This window comes from Ochotona princeps, chromosome 15, assembly GCF_030435755.1.
Source record: "Ochotona princeps isolate mOchPri1 chromosome 15, mOchPri1.hap1, whole genome shotgun sequence".
NCBI lineage: Eukaryota > Metazoa > Chordata > Mammalia > Lagomorpha > Ochotonidae > Ochotona > Ochotona princeps.
The window spans coordinates 52,580,644-52,601,749 of record NC_080846.1 but is presented as its reverse complement, the minus strand read 5'-3'; the positions used below and the strand labels follow the sequence as shown (position 1 = coordinate 52,601,749).

Genomic DNA, 21,106 nt, shown 5'->3' with positions numbered 1-21,106 from the left:
TTATTTCCCAGACTTACCCTTCCCCAAGTGAAAAACTGCTGTGGGAGCTGTTGAAGCCAGGTGATGGGGAGTTATTGACGTATGTGATCTCGGGCCACGGAGAACACTAAAAGGAAAAGAGGACTTGAGGCACACTTGCCCCTGGGTTCCCTTGAACCGCACTGCAACCATAACACGTCTTGGTCAGTTTCCCTTCATGCCAGAAGCAAGACAGGGCAAGGCTCATGGGAAGCTAACTCTGAGCAGGCTGGAATGACGCCCCAGTGGGACTGCACAGACACTCCTTTACCTCCGTGAGGATCGTGGTCTCATAGGAAGGCTGGTATTTCTCCTTCTCATGAGGTGTCCGTTTCTCCATTTTTTCTCTATCTGTTTTTTGCTTTCTGTCTGCTCCTTTGGGCTGAAATGAGAAAGATTTTGTTTTGAACCTAACTACTCACCCTTGGATCCAAAAATATTACTTCTAAAAACGTAAATGCATTCATCCCTCTATATCCATGAAGGATTAGTTCCAGTTCACACCTGCACCCCCACACCAAAATCGGCACTGCATGACTTCCTTCTATAACATGATGGAATATTTACATATCACACAGTACATCCTCCCATATATTTTAAACCATCTCTAGGTAATTTGTAATTCATAGCCAAACGAGAATGGTATTTAAATGGCTGTTGCCTTATTTACACAAAGAAAGGCCTCGTATACTTAGTATTGATAACTATCCCAGGTCTAACTACTTAGCACACAAACCAGATGCAAGGCAAACACTAGGACAACGAGTGCTGGTTACGCAGAGCCTGAGGACCAGGGAACACAGGAGACTGCAGCAGGATGTGTCCACGCGTCACTCCCCACAGGTGGATCTGCATACTGTTCCCTGTGTGGCAGATTCAAATTTTGCTTTTTGGGGCCTGGCATGATAGCGTAATGGTTAAGATCCTCGCTTTGAACGCGCCGAGATCCCATATGGGCGCCGGTTCTAATCCCCGCAGCTTCACTTCCCATCCAGCTCCCTGCTTGTGGCCTGGGAAAGCAGTCGAGGACGGCGCAAAGCCTTGGGACCCTGCACCCACATGGGAGAACTGGAAGAGCTCCTAGTTCCCGGCTTCAGATCAGCGCAGCACCAGCCATTGCAGCCGCTTGGGGAGTGAATCATCGGACAGAATATCTTCCTCTCTGTCTCTCCTCCTCTCTATACATCTGCCTTTCCAATAAAATAAATAACAATAATAAAAACAAATTCTGCTTTTTGGAACCTTATGGGATTTAATAATACAAATATTTTCAATCTGCAGTTGGATGAATCTGTAAATGCAGAATCTAGGGATATGTAAGTTTGATGAAACAAAGACATATGGACAGTGATGTAAAAAAACAAGATATATCAGTCATCAAAGTCTGAAAAAAGGAAATTTAAATGTTTATCGGAACTGAAATACAAGTCAGACTCTAGCTAACAACAGATCTCTAGCGTACATTTTAATAGAAAAGAAATCAAGTCTCAAGGCAATTCATATGTTACAATCCCATCTGTGCTTCAAGGAAAGGGAAACACACACGTATGTATACACGTGTACTGACGCACGGGAGGGGACTTGGAAGACACACACACGTTAGGGCCCTGTTTGCCTCCGTGAAGAACGGCGAAGGTGGATTTTCAGTGTCATGCTCCAATTACTTACATATTACTGAAAATCCTGCAATAAAGACATACTTTTCTGCATGATAAAAATAAGAAGCCAAAATAAGAAGAGAAAATCGAGTTTGAATGTAACAAAATAGTCAAGTTTCCATAATTTTCCGGAGCTTTCTCAAAGTCTGTCAGCTGCACTGGGCTTTAAGAGTTTCCAGGGAGAAACTACACTTCAGCTCTCGTCCCTTTTATTCCACATTCTCATTATCCCACCCCATCTCTGTCCCAGGTGATTATTTCAAAGGCTTCAGACCCAGCTGAGTTTTCTCACAGCACATTCAGACTTGATAACTGATTGCTAAGTTGGGAAGACAGGACAAAGGGTAGGAGGACCACCACACGGCCAGGCAGACCTTGAAGACTTTGATCTGGCAGCTGGCTGAGTGTAAGTGCTCGGTGTACTCCCCGTTGTCGTTCTCCTTGAAGGTGTCGATCTGGACTCGGAAGGGCACGCCCTTCTCCCCGCCGTGTTTCCGCATGGTGAACTCCGTGCTGATGCAGTGCACCTGAAACGAGCGCAGTGCGGCGTCACGCCGGCCCGCAGCAGGCTCCGCCGAGCAGACAGCAAGGGCAAGATCACTAGCGGGCATCGCAAGGCCGGCTGCCACAACCTTCCCCGACTTGCATCCTCAAGAACTTAGTCTAACGGAGGAAATGAGCACAAAGCAAACGCTTCTCGGCCTTTCGGCTAAGATCAAGTGCACAAATACAAAGTAAGTGTACAGAGTTCATACTAACTAAAGCTACAGTGAAACAACTGAATTCATTATTGCTTCACAGGATTCACTAACAAACAGGGATGATTTCTGCTAACAGTGCTTCCTTGATCTAAAGGTACAATTCAGAAACCATAGGTACCATTCATGCTGGGGAAATATGGGAAAATAAAATATTGACATTAAGGTCGGCATTGTGGCATAGAAGGTAAAGCCTACGACAACATTCCATATGGATGCTGTTTCCTGCCCTGGCTGTCGATCCAGCTTCCTGCTAACGGACTGGGAAAGCCCTAGAAGATAGCCCAAGTGTCTATGTCCCTGCAACCCTGTGAGAGACCAACATCTGATCCTGGCTTCAGGCTCAGGCTGCGCTGGCCAATGTATCTAACTGCAGAGTCAACTACAGATGAAAGAGCTCTGTTTCTCCTCCTTCTGTAACTCTTTCAAAATAATAATTAAAAAATGAATATATTTTTTAAAAAACAATAACAAATTTTTTTGGAAGATTTATTTTTATTACAAGGTCAGATATACAGAGAGGAGGAGAGACAGAGAGGAAGATATTCTGTCCGATGATTCACTCCCCAAGTGAGCCGCAACGGCCGGTGCTGTGCCGATCCAAAACCGGGAACCAGGAACCTCTTCCGGGTCTCCCACGCGGGTGCAGGGTCCCAATGCATTGGGCCGTCCTCGACTGCTTTCCCAGGCCACAAGCAGGGAGCTGGATGGGAAGTGGAGCTGCTGGGATTAGAACCGGTGGCCATATGGGATCCCGGGGCGTTCAAGGCAAGGACTTTAGCCGCTAGGCCACGCTGCTGGGCCCCACAATAACAAATTTGAAAGATCTCAGCAATAGGAGAGAAAAAAATTTGCTTGGCTCCTTGCATAAAGACTAATGCTAGCAAATCTTTCAAGCAGCAGAAACAGGTTTCATTCAGGATTACTGCAATAGTAGGAAGGAGATCTCAGTACAGATAACTGGGTTCTATTCTGAATACAGCATGGACAAAGGGAGTCTTACAGCCACACAGGAGGACCAAGTTCAGTGCGTGAAAGATGACTAAGGAGGAGGACGAGGGTCAGGGCCGCACTGAAGGGAGGCGGGCTGGCCAGCCACCATGTATGCAGGCGAAGTGTGCTAACATAGCCACACTAGCTACATGAAGAGCGATGGGGAGCGCCCTAAGCTCCACTGCTCCCTGAACAGCGCAGGTCCCACAGGGACGGACACCGCGGGAAACACGAGCCTGATGGAAATTTGATAAGGGGGCAATCTTTGTCAATGATATTGTAAAACCAGCAAAACTGTGGCGTCATTTGAAATAAAATGGCGGAGAATTAAGAAAAAAGAGTTAAACTGAACATTTTGAGTATAGATATTTTGAGGTTTCTAAAAGCAAAAAAAAAAAAAAAACACCTACTGATTTCTCACTAGAAATGAAGAGACAACTGGAGAATGCTACAACTTTTACATTTCTAAACAAGGAAAATAGCAATCACTCTAACCCAAAAGCAAAAAATATTCTCGAGCACCTCTTCCTTTAAAAACAAAAGCAAAAAAGCCCTGAGTAATCAGATCAAAAGGGGAAAAACCTACTGTTAACTGTCCCCAGCTGTAAGAAGCCTTTTTCTGCTAACAACCTTATAAGAAACTGATGCTAAGATTGTTAAGCGTGACGACTGGACCCAGCACAACGACCTAGGAGCTAAATTCTTGCTTTGAGAGCTGTGGGATCACATATGGGTGCCGGTTTGTGTCCCGACTGCACCACGTCCCATCCAGCTCCCTGCTTGTGGCCTGGGAAAGTGGTAGAGGACGGCCCAAAGCCTTGGGACCCTGCACCCGTGTGTGGGGGACCAAGGTAGAAGCTCCTGGTATTGGATCACCTCAGCTCCAGTCATTGCGGCCACTCGGGGAGTAAACTCTCAGATGGAGGATCTTTCTCTGTCTCTTGTTCTCTTAGTATATCTGCCTTTCCAATAAACATAATCTTAAAAAAAAAAAAGGAAAAAGATTGATGATACTTAATTCAATGTCAGCCTGGGTAAAACACTATTCCTGGGGCCCGGCGGCGTGGTCTAGCGGCTAAAGTCCTCGCCTTGAAAGCCCCGGGATCCCATATGGGCACCGGTTCTAATCCCGGCAGCTCCACTTCCCATCCAGCTCCCTGCTTGTGGCCTGGGAAAGCAGTTGAGGACGGCCCAATGCTTTGGGACACTGCACCCGCGTGGGAGACCCGGAAGAGGTTCCAGGTTCCCGGCTTCGGATCGGTGCGCATCGGCCCGTTGCGGCTCACTTGGGGAGTGAATCATCGGACGGAAGATCTTCCTCTCTGTCTCTTCTCCTCTGTGTATATCTGGCTGTAATAAAATGAATAAATCTTTAAAAAAAAAAAAAAAACCACTATTCCTGTTCTATAGGATCAGCACTGAGCCCTCAAATCATGCACACAAATTGTTCACTTAACAAAGTGACCATCTCAACATATTGGTTACTCATTACTATGTCAATTAATTCCATAATGATGTAAATTTTTGCTGATGGTATGTTGGAGCTTTCAATTGACTGGGATGATACTCTGCTGGCTCTGTCTTCAGACCAGAGAGGGTATACCTAAGAAGCCGTTGAACTTGACTGGACAATAAGATGCTGGACTCTATGTTTGGTATACGCTTGCAATGGGGGAATCTCAACTGAACTTGAGCTGTGGTTATGCAACAAGGTGGAGGAATCCACCATGGTGGGAGGGTTTGGGGAGGGGTGGGGAGAACCCAAGTATCTATGTAACTGTGTCACATAATACAATGTAATTAATGAAGTTAAATAATAAATAAAAAAAAAAAAAGTGACCATCTCAAGTGATATATTCAATACACAATAAATCATTACATTATAAATAAAGAATTTTCAAGCAATCTGCTCAAAGAATATCTTCAGATATGCCCATCAAGTTTTAACTGAGGTTTTCAAAACAACTTCATACAGACTAATCAAAAATGGGTCAATCTAAATGCTATCTATGATATAATATGCAGAATGACAGATTATACAGTCATTAGTCAGCATTTTGGAGAGATACAACTAAACAGACAAATGGAAGAGCAGTTCAGAAACTTGTGGGTGCCTGGTGCAGGTGGGGGAGTCTGCACTCAACAGCTGGAGTCCTGTGGAGATTTCACAGCTGAGGTTGGTGCAGCGGGTTAACAGGCCAATCCTGCACCCCAAGTGCTGACATCCCATAGAGGTGATGGTTCATGTCCCGGCTGCTCCACTTCCCATCCAGCTCCCTGCTTGTGGCCTGGGAAAGCAGCAGAGGACGGCCCAAAGCCTTAGGACCCTTCACCCATGTGGGAGATCCAAAGAAGCTCCTGCCTCCTTGATCTTGGTTTTGGATGGACTAAACTCTGGCCATTGCAGCCATTTGGGGAGTGAAACAGCGGGTAGAAGATCCTTCTTTCTGTTTCTCCTTCTCTCTGTAGATCTGACTTTCCAATAAAAATAAATAAATCTTTAAAAACTGTTTAAAGTTACCATGTTCTATCCTTTCTGAAACACTGGTTCTTAGCAGCGCTCTTCATCATGGCAGCGTGGGGCCTTACCTGAATAAACACAGATGTCCTCTTTGCAGGATCCCACAAGAACTCGACTGTATTTAGCTGGTTGGGATTGGCCCTAGGATCGATGATCCCCACAGACATTGGGATATCTAAGAAACAAAATGGTTATCAGTGAACAACTCTGAGAGCTCCCTGGTTTTAAGTAAGAAAGCACTGATTCTTCCAACACTTGTCCCTAGTTACCAAAGCTCTCTGTATCACATCCTACATCTTTGTGTGCCACTGAAAGCGGTTTCATTAGGGTTACAACTTACTTAAGGGACCAGCATGTGGCATAGCGGCTGATGTCGCTGCCTGCAGCGCCAACATCCCATGGGGGCATCAGTTCATCTCAACTGCTCTTCTTCTGATCCAGCCCCCTACTAACGGACTGGGAAAAGCAGTGGAGAGAGAGAATCCAAGTGTCTGAACCCTTGATACCAACAGGGGAGAACAAAGCTGCTGGCTTTGGCAGGGTCCAAAACCAGCCTTTGTAGCCATCTACAGAATGAGCCAGCAAAGATCTCTATGTGTAACTTGCTCAAATAAAGAAAGAAATCTTTTATTTTAATCTACTGGTTCACTCCCCAAGTGGCCACAACAGCAAGAGCTGAGCTGATCTGAAGCCAGGAGCTAGGAGCCTTCTGCAGGTCTCCTACACAGGTGCAAGGTCCCAAAGCTTTGGGCCTTCCTCTACTACTTTCCCAAGTCATAAGCAGAGAGCTAGAAGCGAAGTGGTGCAACCGGGACACGAACCAGCACCCATATGGGATGTCAGTGCATGCAAGGCGAGGACCCTAGCCACTAGACTACCACACATAGGGCTTGAAATACATAAATCTTTAATTGACTTCAGTACTTTCCTTCTGATAATCATTTTAAGAAGTCCTTTGCATTTCTGTCTTGTTTTGAGAAGCAAAGAGACAAAAAGAGCCATCCCCCTTCTACTGGTAAACTGCCCAATGCCTGGGGGCCAGGAATCCAACCCAGGTCTCCCAAGTGGGTGTCCAAAGCAGGGCCACAACTGATGTGCCCTACACACACCCCCAAAACACTTCACACTACAGCAAGTCAGGAGTAGACATTTGTTCCAGCGGCTAAGACACTGGTTAAGATAACTGATTCCTATCAGAGTGACTAAGTTCTAGCTCCACTTACAATTTCAGCTTCCCTAGGATGCACACCCTGGGACGGTGGCTTAAGCACAGATGTGGACTGACTTCCTGGTCTGGCCCAAAGCCAATGCAGATGTCTGGGAGGAAATGAACAAATGGGACCTTACATGCACTACGCGCACGCACACACACACACACACTCTCTCTCTCGCTCAACTAAATAAATAAAGATGTAACAGGCACTGGGCATGATGGTTAAAATAATGCTTAGGATGTGTGCTACTGCAATGAGTCCCAGCTCCATTTCTTTTTTTTCTTTTCTTCTTTTTCTTTTTTTTTTTAAACTTACTTATTTTCACTTAAACGGCAGATCTACAGAGACAAGGAGACACAGAGAAAGATCCTCCATCCACTAGCCCACTCTCTAAACAGTTGCAACAACAGAGCCAAGTCAATCCAAAGACAGTAGCCAGCAGCCTCCTAAGGGTCCCCTACATGGGTGCAGGCTCCTAAGGCCCTGGGCCGTCCTCCACTGCCACCCCCCTGGCCACAAGCAGAAAGAAGTGGAGCAGCCAGGACATGAACCAGCACCCACACAGGATCCCAGCGGTCGCAAGGCAGGGGTTCAGCCATTCAGCCATCATGCTGGGCTCCTAACTCCACTTCTGATGGCACTTTCACACTCGTGTGTACCCTCAGAGAAAGCAGGTGATGTCTCAAGTGATTCAATCTCCGCCTCCCACATGGAAAACCCAGACGAAGCACCTAGCTCCTGGCTTTGGCCCGGCCCGGCCCAGATTCTGCAGACATCTGAATAAACCAGGAATGGGAGATCTCGCTCTTTCCCAATGCCTTTTAAATAAAATGAAAATCAACTTTATAAAATGTTTTATCAATTTCTTTTAAAGTAGAATATTTAATTTTAAAAAACTTTTTATTTTCAAATATAATCGGGCAGATTTACAGAGAGGAGGAGCAAAGGTCTTCCATTGCTGTTTCACTCCCCAAATAGCTCAAAGGCCACAGCTAAGCCAATCAGGAGGCAGGAGTCTCCCACGTAGGTGCAGGGGCCCAAGGACCCTCCACTGCCTTCCCAGCCCATAAGAAGTGGAACAGCCAGGACACAAACCATCACCCATATGGGAATCGTGCTGCAAGGTGGAGAATTAGCTTGTTGAGCCACCGTGTCAGTCCCTTCATTTCTCATAAATTTTAAAGATTTTGTTTACTCAAAAAGCACAGCAACAGAGAGAAAAAGAGGGAGACACACAGAGAGAAGACGGTCCACTAGTGCCTTCCCTACGTGACTGTCCTGGCTTGAGCTTAGCCAGGCTACAGCCAAGAGCCAGAAGTTCCATCTGACGCCTTCCCAGGTGCACTGCACGGAAGCCAGGTGAGAAGCCAGGTAGCCATGCCCTAAACCAGTGTTCTGACACAGGACGCCAGCAGTGAGGACCACACTACACGGAAGCCAGGTGAGAAGCCAGGTAGCCATGCCCTGAACCAGTGTTCTGACACAGGACGCCAGCAGTGAGGACCACACTACACGGAAGCCAGGTGAGAAGCCAGGTAGCCATGCCCTGAACCAGTGTTCTGACACAGGACGCCAGCAGTGAGGACCACACTACACGGAAGCCAGGTAGCCATGCCCTGAACCAGTGTTCTGACACAGGACGCCAGCAGTGAGGACCACACTACACGGAAGCCAGGTGAGAAGCCAGGTAGCCATGCCCTGAACCAGTGTTCTGACACAGGACGCCAGCAGTGAGGACCACGGCTTGCCCTGCTGCACCACAAAAAAAGCTAACCACAAAACAGGCCAATTAAAAGGCATTTTCCTTCTAATTTGCCAAACTTTTTCTTAAAGATAAGACAACACACTAATTCTGCAGTCTGAAAATTATAACTTCTAATGTTTCACTGATAAGCAATTGCCGCTAGAGATACAGGAGAGAGAGAAGAGAACTGCAAACACTTGTCCCCCTCCTTCCTCCATCCCCTCCCCAGCATAATCAGTGACCCACATAGACAGACATCCTCCTCAACTATGTAAACATTCAAACTAAAACCTTAAAAAAAAAAGACTACTGTTAGAAGCACATTAACATGATTGTTATTGAAAAGCAAGGCAAAATGAATAAACGATGGCAGAAAAGCATCAAGCCGTGGATGCAAGTGGGAAAGACGTACCGCAAAGAGCAATTCCAACTTACCAAATCCTCAAATAAGCAAATGTATAACAAAATGACAAATTTTACACTGAAGAGGGCAGCTGAAATTAATGGGTTCGGGAATTTCACTTTAAATTCCACAAGGCAGAGACATTCAAATTCTATTCCCTGATTTTATTCATAGTCAAACTGGGTAAATAAGGCTAGCAAGTATTATTTATCTAATAACTGTCCTATCTACACCATTGTTCTGTTGTTATGAGTCAGACAAGAAAGCATTAAGTGGGTCCTGCTTCACAGTATGAATTGTGCTTTCTCAGGTAAAGTGAGAACTTAAATTGAACCACGGTCAGTCATTTGGCCTAATGGGACTGCTGGACCCATACCACAGTGCCTGGGTTCAAGTCCTGGCTCTCTCTCAAGTCTAGCTTCCTGATAATGTGTGCTCTGAGAGGAAACGGTGATGGCTTCCTGCCACCCACACGGAAGCCTGGACAGAGCCGCTGTCTCAGCCTCAGGCAGGTCCAAACCCAAGCCTGGGAAATGAACAAGTGCACGGACACTCTCTGTATCTTTCTCTCTTTGACCTCAAATAATGTAACAACTAAGTGTGAATAAATATTTAACCGCAAACGACCACTGAGAGATATTGATCAACAGAAAATCAAAGATATAGATGTCAGGAAAGGTATGTCCAGAAAAACTATTTCTCGTGCATTTGTCAAGATCCTTTCCTTAAATACCCCATGATTTATGAAAACTAACTGCATTCTGTGCAATGAAACAGGTGAGAAAACCTGAACTACAACCAAAGAGATGCAAATCCTAATTCCCCAAATCCATTTGAGATAAGATCCAGAAACTTTCAGCATGCTGGGAGAAAAAAGTTGGCTCTTTATATCCCACTCAAGACAAAATAATGAGGCACTGAAAAGTCAAAATAATCTTGAAAAACAACAAAGTTAGAGGCCTCATGCTTTCTGACTTCAAAGCTTCCTACCAAAGTTACACTTAACCAAAATAGCACAATACAGGTATAAAGAAACACACACACAGATACACCCAATGGAATACAACAGAAAGGACAGAACTAAATCCTCAAATGCAAGGTCAAAAGAGGGGCTGACCTGTGACAGAGTGGGTTAAACCTGCCATCTCCTGGCTGCTTCACTTCATTTCACTCTACTTTTACTTTTGATGAATTTTACATAGTTGGTAAGGGTGGGAAGGGTCAAGGATTAGGGATGAATAAACATTTTTCCAAAGAAACATGAATGACTAAAAGCAATATGGAAAGACACTCAATGTTACCAAACACCAACAGAAAAGCAAACAAGAATCATAACATGATACCACTTAATACCCACTGGTATAGTTATTACAAAAAAAACAAAGCAAACAGGGCCTGGCGCGGTAGCCTAGTGGCTAAGGTCCTCGCCTTGAACACGCCGGGATCCCATATGGGCACCGGTTCTAATCTTGGTGGCTCCACTTCCCATCCAGCTCCCTGCTAGTGACCTTGAAAGCAGCCGAGGACAGCCCAAAGCCTTGAGACCCTGCACCTGCATGGGAGACCTGGAAGAGGCTCCTGGCTTCAGTTCAGCACAGCTCCAGCCGTTGCAACCTCTTGGGGAGTGAACCATCAGACGGGAGATCTTTCTCTCTGTGTCTCCTCCTCTCTGTATATTTGACTTTCCAATAAAAATTTTTAAAAAATCAATCTATTTTTTTAAAAAAGCAAGCAAATAACAACAAAACAGATAATAACAAGTGTTCATCAGGCCTAGAGAAACTGGAACCTTTCTAAGCACTGCTGGTGGAGTATAAAATGCACAGCCACTGTAGAAAATAATACAGTTCCTCCAAAATATGAAAAACAGTGGATAGCAGATGGCACAATGGTGTAACGAGTTCATTCTCTGCCTGTGGTGCTGGCATCCCATATGGGAACTAGTTTCAATCCTGGTTGTTCCACCTTTTTTTTTTTTTTAAGGTTAATTAATTTATTCTTATTGGAAAGGCAGATATACAGAGAGGGGAAAAGACAGAAAGATCCTCTGTCCAATGGTTCACTCCCCAAGTGGCCATAACGGCTGAAGCTGACCTGATCCGAAGCCAGGAGCTAGGAGCTTGTTTCAGCTCTCCCACACAGGTGCAGGGTCCCAAGGCTTTGGGCCATCTTTGACTGCTTTCCCAGGCCACAAGCAGGGAGCTCAACGGGAAGTGGAGCAGTCGGAATTAGAACCAGGGCCCATATGGGATCCCAGCGCATGCAGCGTAAGAACTTTGGCCATTAGGCTACTGTGCAGGCCCTGGTTGTTGCACTTCTGATTCAACTCCCTGTTAAGGCACCTGGGAAAACAGTGAAGGATGGCCCAAGCACTCGAGCCCTTGAATCCACATGGGAGACTTGGAAGAAGCTCTGGGCTCCTTTGTCCTGGCTTTGGATTGGCCCAGCTCTCGCCACTGAGGCCAATTAGGAAATACAAGATCTTTCTGTCTCTCCTTCTCTCTCTGTAATTTCTGTCTTTCAAACTGCAACAAGGCAGTACGCAGGCCTTTGGTCCACTCTTTAGACACCACTTGGAACACTCACATCCCCTGTACCTGGGTCCCCTTCCATGCTGAAATGCCTGCCAACTCTGCTCCTGCCTGCACTTCACTACTCACACACCCTGGCAGACAGCAGCTGATGGGCCCTGCCACCTGTGTGGGACACCCATTTGGAGTTCCAGGCTCAGGGTCTAGCCCTGCCTGTTAGAGACACTGGGCAGACAGCAGAGAGCACTCTGTGCCTCTCAAATAAAACACAAATTCACCCATTTTAATAAAAATAATTATATGATCCAGCATCCTACTTCTAGGTATACATCCAAAAGAACTGAAAGCTCATTTCTCAATTCACAATTATTTATACATCAGCGTTCACAGAATTAGCACAATGAATTAATCAACCCAAGTATTTATCAAAGGATGAATGAATGAACAAATTGTGATATTTCCTTCCTTAAAGAGGAAGGAAATTCTAATATATACTATCACATGGATGAATCTTGAAAACATTATACTAAGTAAACAACCAAATACTGGGGCCAGCACCTTGGCATAGTGGGTAAAGTTTCTGCTTGTGATGCCAGCATCTCATATTTGAACCCTGGTTCAAATTCCAGCTGCTCCACCTCTAATCCAGCTCTCTTCTGATGCAGCTTGGAAAGCAGCAGAAGATGGCCCAAGTGTCTGGGTCCCAGCACCCAAATGGGAGACTCAAAAGATGTAGGCTCCTAGCTTCAGCTGAGCCCAGCCTGCTGGGCATTTTGGGGAGTCAATCAGCAGATGGATGATCTCCTTCTCTCTCTCTCCCACTTCCTCTCTCTCTATAACTCTTTGAAATAAATAAATAAATAAATAAGTATACCTTTTTTTCTTTTAATACATTTGGGACCTGGCGGTGTGGCCTACTGGCTAAAGTCCTCACCTTGAATGTGCCAAGATCCCATATGGGCGCAGGTTCTAGTCCCGGCACTTCCCATCCAGCTCCCTGTGTGTGGCCTGGGAATGCAGTTGAGGATAGCCCAAAGCCTTGGGACCCTGCACCCACGTGGGAGACCTGGAGGCAGTTCTTGGCTCCTGGCTTGTTTTTTTTTTAGATTTATTTTTTTATTACAAAGTCAGATATACAGAGAGGAGGAGAGACAGAGAGGAAGATCTTCCGTCCGATGATTCACTCCCCAAGTGAGCTGCAATGGGCCGGTGCGCACCGATCAGATGCCAGGAACCAGGAACCTCTTCCAGGTCTCCCATGCAGATGCAGGGTCCCAATGAATTGGGCCGTCCTCGACTGCTTTCCCAGGCCACAAGCAGGGAGCTGGATGGGAAGTGGAGCTGCCGGGATTAGAACCGGTGGCCATATGGGATCCCGGGGCGTTCAAGGCGAGGACTTTAGCTGCTAGGCCACGCTGCCGGGCCCGGCTCCTGACTTCTGATTGGCGCAGCACCGTCCGTGGCAGTCAGTTGGGGAGTGAATCATTGGATAGAAGATCTTCCTTTCTGCCTCTCCTTCTCTCTGTATATCTGACTTTGCAATGAAATAAATATAAATCTTTTTTTTTAAAGATTTTATTATTATTGGAAAGCCAGATATATAGAGAGGAGGAGAGACAGAGAGGAAGATCTTCCATCCGATGTTTCACTCCCCAAGTGAGCCGCAACGGGCCGGTGCTGTGCCGATCCGAAGCCGGGAACCAGGAACCTCTTCCTGGTCTCCCACACGGGTGCAGGGTCCCAAGGCTTTGGGCCGTCCTCAACTGCTTTCCCAGGTCACAAGCAGGGAGCTGGATGGGAAGTGGAGCTGCCGGGATTAGAACTGGCACCCATATGGGATCCCGGGGCATTCAAGCCGAGGACTTTAGCCACTAGGCCATGCCGCCGGGCCCTAAATATAAATCTTTTCAAAAATGAACAAATACTGTATGTCTTCCTTATTATGAGGTGCCCAGGGTAGCAGATTCACAAAGCACAAAGTACAGTAATGGTTATTAAGAACTGGGAAGGTGAGGGAACAAAGTTACTGTTAAATGGGTTTCTGTTCTGTAAGATATTACAAAGCAAAATAAAAGCACTGTGAGGTATCGAATGTAATTGCTGTGGAACTGAAGTTGTCCATACTGCCCACTTTAATTTTGATTTCATCGCACAAACAACCTTTCATGCTTGGTAAATAAAATGTTCATGACAGCTGAGTCTAAAGCATATGAATGAAAGCAAACGTCAAGTAAAGAAAAACAACTTGCGGCCCACAGTTCAAGCCACTTCTGTGCAAGGGTTCTCGGAACTCACCTATGTCGAGAATTCTATCTCCAGGTCGGTTCCACCTCCAGCCCTCCAGCTGCTGGTGCTCGGTGTACTGCAGCCTTCTGTCATGGAACACGACACGGAATATACTCTAGGAGGAAACCACGACATCAGAGGGTGGCCGATAGAACAAAAGTGGCAGGTGTCACCACTAGCTGATTGCTAGACACAATCTTAAACGACTTTCTTCAAGGCCTACTGCCTTTTTTAACCCACAGCATAGCAAGCTCTATTTCAGGACAAAGTTCATAATTCCTCCGATTTACTCTTTCAGTTAACTGAAAATTGGGTTTTACATGTTTCGTTTACAGTCCTAGGACTGCCTAGTGTAAACAGCTCACCAGGCATGTGTACATGTCTCTACTCTCCACAGCACCTAACACCCAGCTCAGCTCTGCAGTTGCTGCCTGGAGACACGAAGGGGAGGTAGGTTCCCTTTCCAACAACTTTCCTTTTGCTACATTGACTCCATGGACCAGCCTGTTAACTTCTTCCACAGAAGCGACTGAAATTCCTGTCCCTTTCTAGGTGAATTCTCAAAACCCTTATCATCATGTCTGGACAAAGAGAAGTGATACCCGTCAACAGTCACTTCTGTTTTCCTTTGCAGAAGACGGAGGATTCCGACATGGGGGCTCCCCTAAAGATCTCAAGGAGGTTACTGTACCCTCCCCAAAGAACGTCACTACGTCACTGAGCCAGGGCACTACGTTGCTAAGGCAAGCCTTCTTCTTTCAGCCAGCAGTTCTGAAAATTCCTGGTAAACAGGTTTACTCTGACCACAAAGAAGTAACACATCAACTTACTCTGTCAGCAAACTGACAATAAGGAAGGCTCACCAAGCCCTTCATGGAAACCAAAAAAAATTTTTTTTATTATATTTTTATTGAAAAGGCAGATGTACAGAGAGGAGGAGAGACAGAGAGGAAGATCTTCCGTCCGATGGTTCACTCCCCAAGCGGCCACAACGGCTGCAGCTGAGCCAATCTGAAGCCAGGAGACAGGAGCTCTTCTGGGTCTCCCACACAGATGCAGGGTCCCAAAGCCTTGGGCCGTCCTCGACTGCTTTCCCAGGTCACAAGCAGGGAGCTGGAAGGGAAGCAGGGCCTCCAGGACTAGAACTGGAGCCCATATGGGATCCTGACGCGTGCAAGGCGAGGACTTTAACCACTACGCTATCGCGCTGGGCCCAGATTTTTTTTTTTTTTAATTAGGAAAAACTTTAAAAAGTATGGGCATTTAGCCTGGTGATTAAGACGCTGTGGTGATGCCTGCACCCCCCATCAGAGCGTCTGGGTTTGATTCCCAGCTCAGGCTCCCTGCTAATGCAGACTCAGGGAGGCAGCAGAGATGGCTCAAGGAATTGAAAGTTCCTCCACGGAGATTCCAGCTCCCAACTTCAACACAACACAGTCCCACGCAGCCACTGTGAACATCTGATGGCTGGACCAGGAAATAGAAACACATGCACTCTAGGTCACTCTGTCCTTCAAATAATTTTTTTTTCAAGTAATTTTTTTTAAAAAACACAAAAAAATCACTCGGAGCCAGTGGGATGGTTCAACTGGCTAATCCTCTCCCTCCAAGCACCAGGATCCCATATGGGTGCCAGTTTGTGTCCTCACTGCTCCACTTCCCATCCAGTTCCCTGCTTATGACTTGGGAGAGCAATAGAGGACAGCCAAAGCCTTGGGACCCTGCACCCGCGTGGGAGACCTGGAAGAGCCTCCTGGCTCCTGGCTTTGGATCGGTTCCGTTGTGGCCATTTGTGGAGTGAACCAACGGAGAGATCCTTGTCTCTCCTTCTGTCTGTAAATCTACCTTTCCAATAAAAATAAACAAACTTATAAATAAATAAAATAAATCTTAAAAGTACACACATACACATATACATATATATGGTCACTAAAAGCTACAAAGACTGATTTTCTCATTTTCTTTTACCTTAACCAATTTGCCATTGATTTCTGGAAGTTCTCCAAGTTTCCTATTGTCTAGCATTCGGATTTCATAAGACTGTCCTAGAATAAAAATTATATATTATATTAACCACAAATTAACTTTGCTATGTTTAAAATAACAAAATTCAGTTGTTTGAATATACAAGAATATAACATAGGTTGAGCATCTTTTACCCAAAATGCTTGAGACAAAAGAGTTTTGGATATTTGCATTATTTTCTCATTTTGTAATATTTGTATATACAAAATGAGATAACAGAGATTAGAACCAAGTGTGAACATGAAATTAATTTCTTCCATATACATCATGTACATAGGTAGTAAAGATAATAATTATACAATTTTTTATGTGCCTTCATTTTTACCTCAATCATATAAGGTCAGATGTGGCATTTTCACCTGTGATATCATGTTGGCACATTGAAAAGTTTAGGATATTGGAGCATTTAGGATTTGGGATTCTTGGATCAAGTATATTCTGCCTGTAATATTATTCATATTAGTAGGAATAAGAAAACAAAATAATATTAGTAGGAACAACTTATAAACCTTTATTAGATCTCAAGCACTGTGATAAACATTCAAAAAGTCCAAGGAAAATGCACATTACTTAAAAATCCTTGCATCTTATTTCAAAATGTTTATGCTGAAATCAATGGATCTACCCTGGGTGTTTGGTCTAGCAGTTAAGACAGCTGTCACATGGACCACATTCCAAATCAGAGTGTCCAGGTTTCAAGTTGTGGCTGTAGCTCCTCCTGGCCCCAGTTCTTTGCAGAAACTGAGAGGCAGCAGGTGATGGATCAGCTGGGTCTCTGTCACCCACTGGGGAAACTCGGGCTGAATTTTTGGGTCCCTATTCATCCCCTCCCCAGTGGGGGGGACAGGTGGGTAAAGACCTACTGAGGACATCTAGGGAAGGAATAAGCTTACCGGAGCTCTCTGTTTCTCAAAAGATTAATTCCTAGAATAAACATTTTAATTCCATTTTCCATGAAACTTTCGCATCTAAGCGCATGAATTCACTTAACTGATTAAACTCTTCAAAGTATTAGCAACTCAATAAAGAAAAGTTCACGCCACTTGTGCAAGGACACACACTGGTAAAAAACCGAAGCCAGCTGGAATCAAACTGCTCAGACAGTCCCCAGAGAGAATGTCCAGAGAACATGGACAGCATGGCAATTGGACAAGAGAAGCCCAAAACATAATTCTAATGTGACAAGTCTTAAATTTCACCCTCAGAAGCAAAGCATACATTCTGACAGGCTACCCCAGAAAGCACCCAATAATCTAGCAGCTGTGATGAGAACCAGGCAGCATCTGACCTTGATTGAGATATGTCAGGGTTTCATCATGGAGCTTCACTGCAGGAGAGGTGGCAGCACAGAGCACATACTGAAAAGGCAGGATTTTGTTTTCATTATCAGGAGGCAAACTTGACTCTTCTTGTTTAAAAATGGGCAACGCAAGGACATCACTAAAACAGAACAAACATATGGCTCACATTAATACCTGCTAATGGGGCAGGAGTCAATTTAACTGCTGAAACTTGCTGTCACTTGCATTGAGACGCTGTAACCCTGGCTAACTGTGGTGGAGCTATTTTCCAACCACGCAGCTGACAGTACCTGCTGTGGCATCCTCCCCACCCCGACAACACAGCATGACAGGTACTCACTTCTAGAGTGTTCTACCAATCACAGAGGTTCCTGAAAGGACTCTGAAAACCATCCACAGAGTTCCCAAAAGTAGGTGCAGGTCACTCCAGTAACTGTTTACTAGAAGATGCTACCTACAGTATCTCTATAACCAAGTCAGTTTATCTTCAAGAACCAGAAAGACTATGACAACTAGAATTCCTTTGAGGCCACATAAAAGAATAAATCAATGGCCAGCCTATCACAGGGTCTCCCAAAAGTTCACGGGAAACAATGAAGGAAAATAAACTACTCATGCATTTCAATTTTTCCGCATCAAAAGAAACTTAACTTGTAATTACATTTCCCCACAAACCTTTCAAAGTACTCTTATCTGCTTCAAGGTCATCTCACCTTCTGTGGATTGCAAAGTGAGCTGTACCTATCAGTTACTTCTCCAAAACAGTTTTTCTTCTCCCTACCAGCTCATCTAAATTTGCGACCCAGCAATTTCCAGCAGGCTAGTCATGCCAGGAGGCTAGCGAGAAAACTGCACTAGGTCAGAAGTACAAAGTTTCCATCCCTGAAACCTGGAGCAAGTTTTGAGCAAGCTCTCTTGAATGTTTAATCCTTCATCTATAAAACAGAAACCGCATTTATTGTAAACATACTGAGAAAGTATTTTGGGAAACATGAAGTGCTAAAATAAGCATAAAGGATTAACAGTAATTTTTTCTCATTGTCCTTTAGCCATGCAGGAGGATATCCTAAGCAACCTGACCAGCATCCACTCGAAACATTTTTTTTAAATCTATTTATTTTTATTGGAAAGTCAGACATATAGAGAGGAGGAGAGACAGAGAGGAAGATCTTCCATCCAATGATTCACTCCCCAAGTGAGTGCAACGGCTGGTGCTGTGCCGATCCGGAAACCAGGAGCCAGGAACTTCTTCCAGGTCTCCCACGTGGGTACAGGGAAAGGCAGATCAAGATTTATGGAAAGAGAGACAAAGATCTTCCATCTGCTGGTTCACTCCCTAAGTGGCCACAACGGCCAAAGTTGAGCCGATCCAAACCAGGAGCTTCTTTCTGGGTCTCCACACAGGTGTAGGGTCCCAGGACTTTGATGTATCTTCTACTGCTTCCCCAGGCTACAGGCAGAGAGCTGCATGCGGAAGCGAAGCCAGAACACAAACCAGTGCCCGGATGGAATCCCAGTTAATGCAAGGAAAGAATTTAGTCATTGAGCCATCATGCTGGGCCCAACCATTGATTTTTCTGCTGTCTGTCTCCCTCCCTGTCCTTGACTTACAACAAATGGTAAAAATTCGAGACGATCAAACCTTTTTATTTACTTCTGCTTTCTTCAGCCCTTGCCTGTCTATAAAACCAACTTCCAGGCCACGTGCTGTAGCCAAGCAGCTAAAGTCCTTGCCTTGTATGCGCTGGTTCTAATCACAGTGGCCCTGCTTCCCATCCAGATCCCTGCTTGTGGCCTGGGAAAGCAGTCCAGGATGGCCCAAAGACTTGGGACCCTGCACCCATGTGGGAGACCTGGAGGAAGTTCCTGGCTCCTGGTTTGGATGGGCTCAGCACCGGCCATTGCGGTCACTTGGGGAGTGAATACCCTTTGGAAGATCCTTGTCTCTCCTCCACTCCGGATATCTAACTTTCCAATTTAAAAACAAACAAACAAACAAACAAACAAAAAACTTCCTCTAAGCTACTCATCAGAACATGCATTCAATTTTGTGGAATGAAGTGTTACCAATTAAAATTTAACTCTAAATTGTTACAACTGTGTCCTTGGAGAGGGAAAAGCAGGCTGATTTCCTAAGATTTCTGGGAAGGATACAGAGTCTGATGAAGGAGAGTATCTTGCAATCAGAGGCTGGCCCTACAAATTTTAGCAGGCAGCCAGAGATGTCTGACTACCAAGTGAAGGCAGGAATTACCTCACCTTCTTGGCAGAAGCCCTCTATCAAAAATAGTGACAAAAGAATACTGCTACCGAAAAATCTCACTCAACTAAAAAAAGTAGCACACACAATTTTAAAATTTTTCCTAGCTAATTATCTTATTCTCCAGAAGGTAGAAGAAATGAGTAGCATTCAAATTAGAAGCCTAACTCAAACAAGAAAAAAATTGATCAGAAAAGTCGTTGGAGCATCAAGTTGGTCTCTACCAAACCTTTCATCCTACAGAGAATGCACTTTTCTTTTTCCATCAGTACGTGGAACTTCCTCCAGAACTGATCATGTTATAGGCCACAAAACAAGCCTCAGCAAATTTAAAAAACTCAAAATTATACCATCGTGGAGTGAAGCTAGAGACAAAGAAGTCAAAATATCAAGAAAGATTTGCAAACACGTGGAGACTGAATAATAGGTTACTAAATGAGCAATGGGTTAGAGAGGAATCAAAGGAGAAAGTTAAAAATTGTTTGCAACAAATGAAGGTATCAACACAACATAACAAAGGCTATGTGACACAATCAAGGCAGTGTTAGGAGGAAAGTTCATCTCAATCAATGCTTATGTTTTGAAACTAGAAAAATGGGCCTGGGCAGTGGCCTAGCGGCTAACGTCATCACCCTGAATGTGCCAAGATCCCATATGGGCACCAGTTCTAATCGCAGCAGCCCTGCTTCCCATCCAGCTCCCTGCTTGTGACCTGAGAAAGCAGTCCAGGATGGCCCAAAGCCTTGGGACCCTGCACCCGCGTGGGAGACCCAGAAGAGGCTCCTGGCTTTGGATTGGATTAGCTCCAGCTGACTTTATGATAAAAATAAATCTTTAAAAAAAAAAAAAGGAAAAAGAAAGAAACTAGAAAAGCAACAAGTAAATGAGCTAACCTTATAGATGAAGGAACTAGAAAAACAAGAAAAAAGCAATCCCAAGATTACTAGGAAAAAAGAAATAACTAAAATAAGAGAGGAAATAAACCAGAAACCAAGAGAATGGTACATAAGATCAATGAATCAAAGAACTGGTTCTTTGAGAAAATCAACAAAATAGACTCCTCACTAGCCCAACTAGTCAAAAAAAGGAGGGAGAAGATGCACATCAGTAGCATCAGAGACAAGCAAGGAAACACAACAACAGATACCTCGGACATACAGAGAGTTATTAGGAGCTATTGCAGCAACTATATGCCAACAAATAGGACACCTAAAGGAGATGGATAGATGTTTGAACACATAGAAACTACCAAAACTGAATCAACAAGCAATTAAAAATCTAAATAGACCTATAACATGGACTGACATTGAATCAGTAATTAAAGCCCTCTCAACCAAGAAAAGTCCTGGACCAGATGGCTTCACCGCTGAATTCTACCAAAGTTTCAAGGGGAA

The 21,106-nt window shown here is 44.8% G+C and overlaps 1 protein-coding gene across 2 annotated transcripts in view; it reads right to left on the bottom strand.

Annotated features, from left to right (window-relative positions):
• The window catches only part of TFCP2 (transcription factor CP2), a 49,090-nt gene that overhangs the window by 14,711 nt on the left and 13,273 nt on the right, over positions 1 to 21,106 (bottom strand). For both annotated transcript variants that reach the window (XM_004583214.2, XM_004583213.2), the window contains exons 2-8: positions 17,440 to 17,591; positions 16,095 to 16,171; positions 14,136 to 14,241; positions 6,017 to 6,123; positions 2,051 to 2,203; positions 290 to 400; positions 18 to 106 (exon numbers count right to left, since the gene is read on the bottom strand). In XM_004583214.2, the coding sequence (XP_004583271.2) occupies positions 18 to 106; positions 290 to 400; positions 2,051 to 2,203; positions 6,017 to 6,123; positions 14,136 to 14,241; positions 16,095 to 16,171; positions 17,440 to 17,591 (795 nt within the window). The remainder of the gene's footprint in view (positions 1 to 17; positions 107 to 289; positions 401 to 2,050; positions 2,204 to 6,016; positions 6,124 to 14,135; positions 14,242 to 16,094; positions 16,172 to 17,439; positions 17,592 to 21,106) is intronic.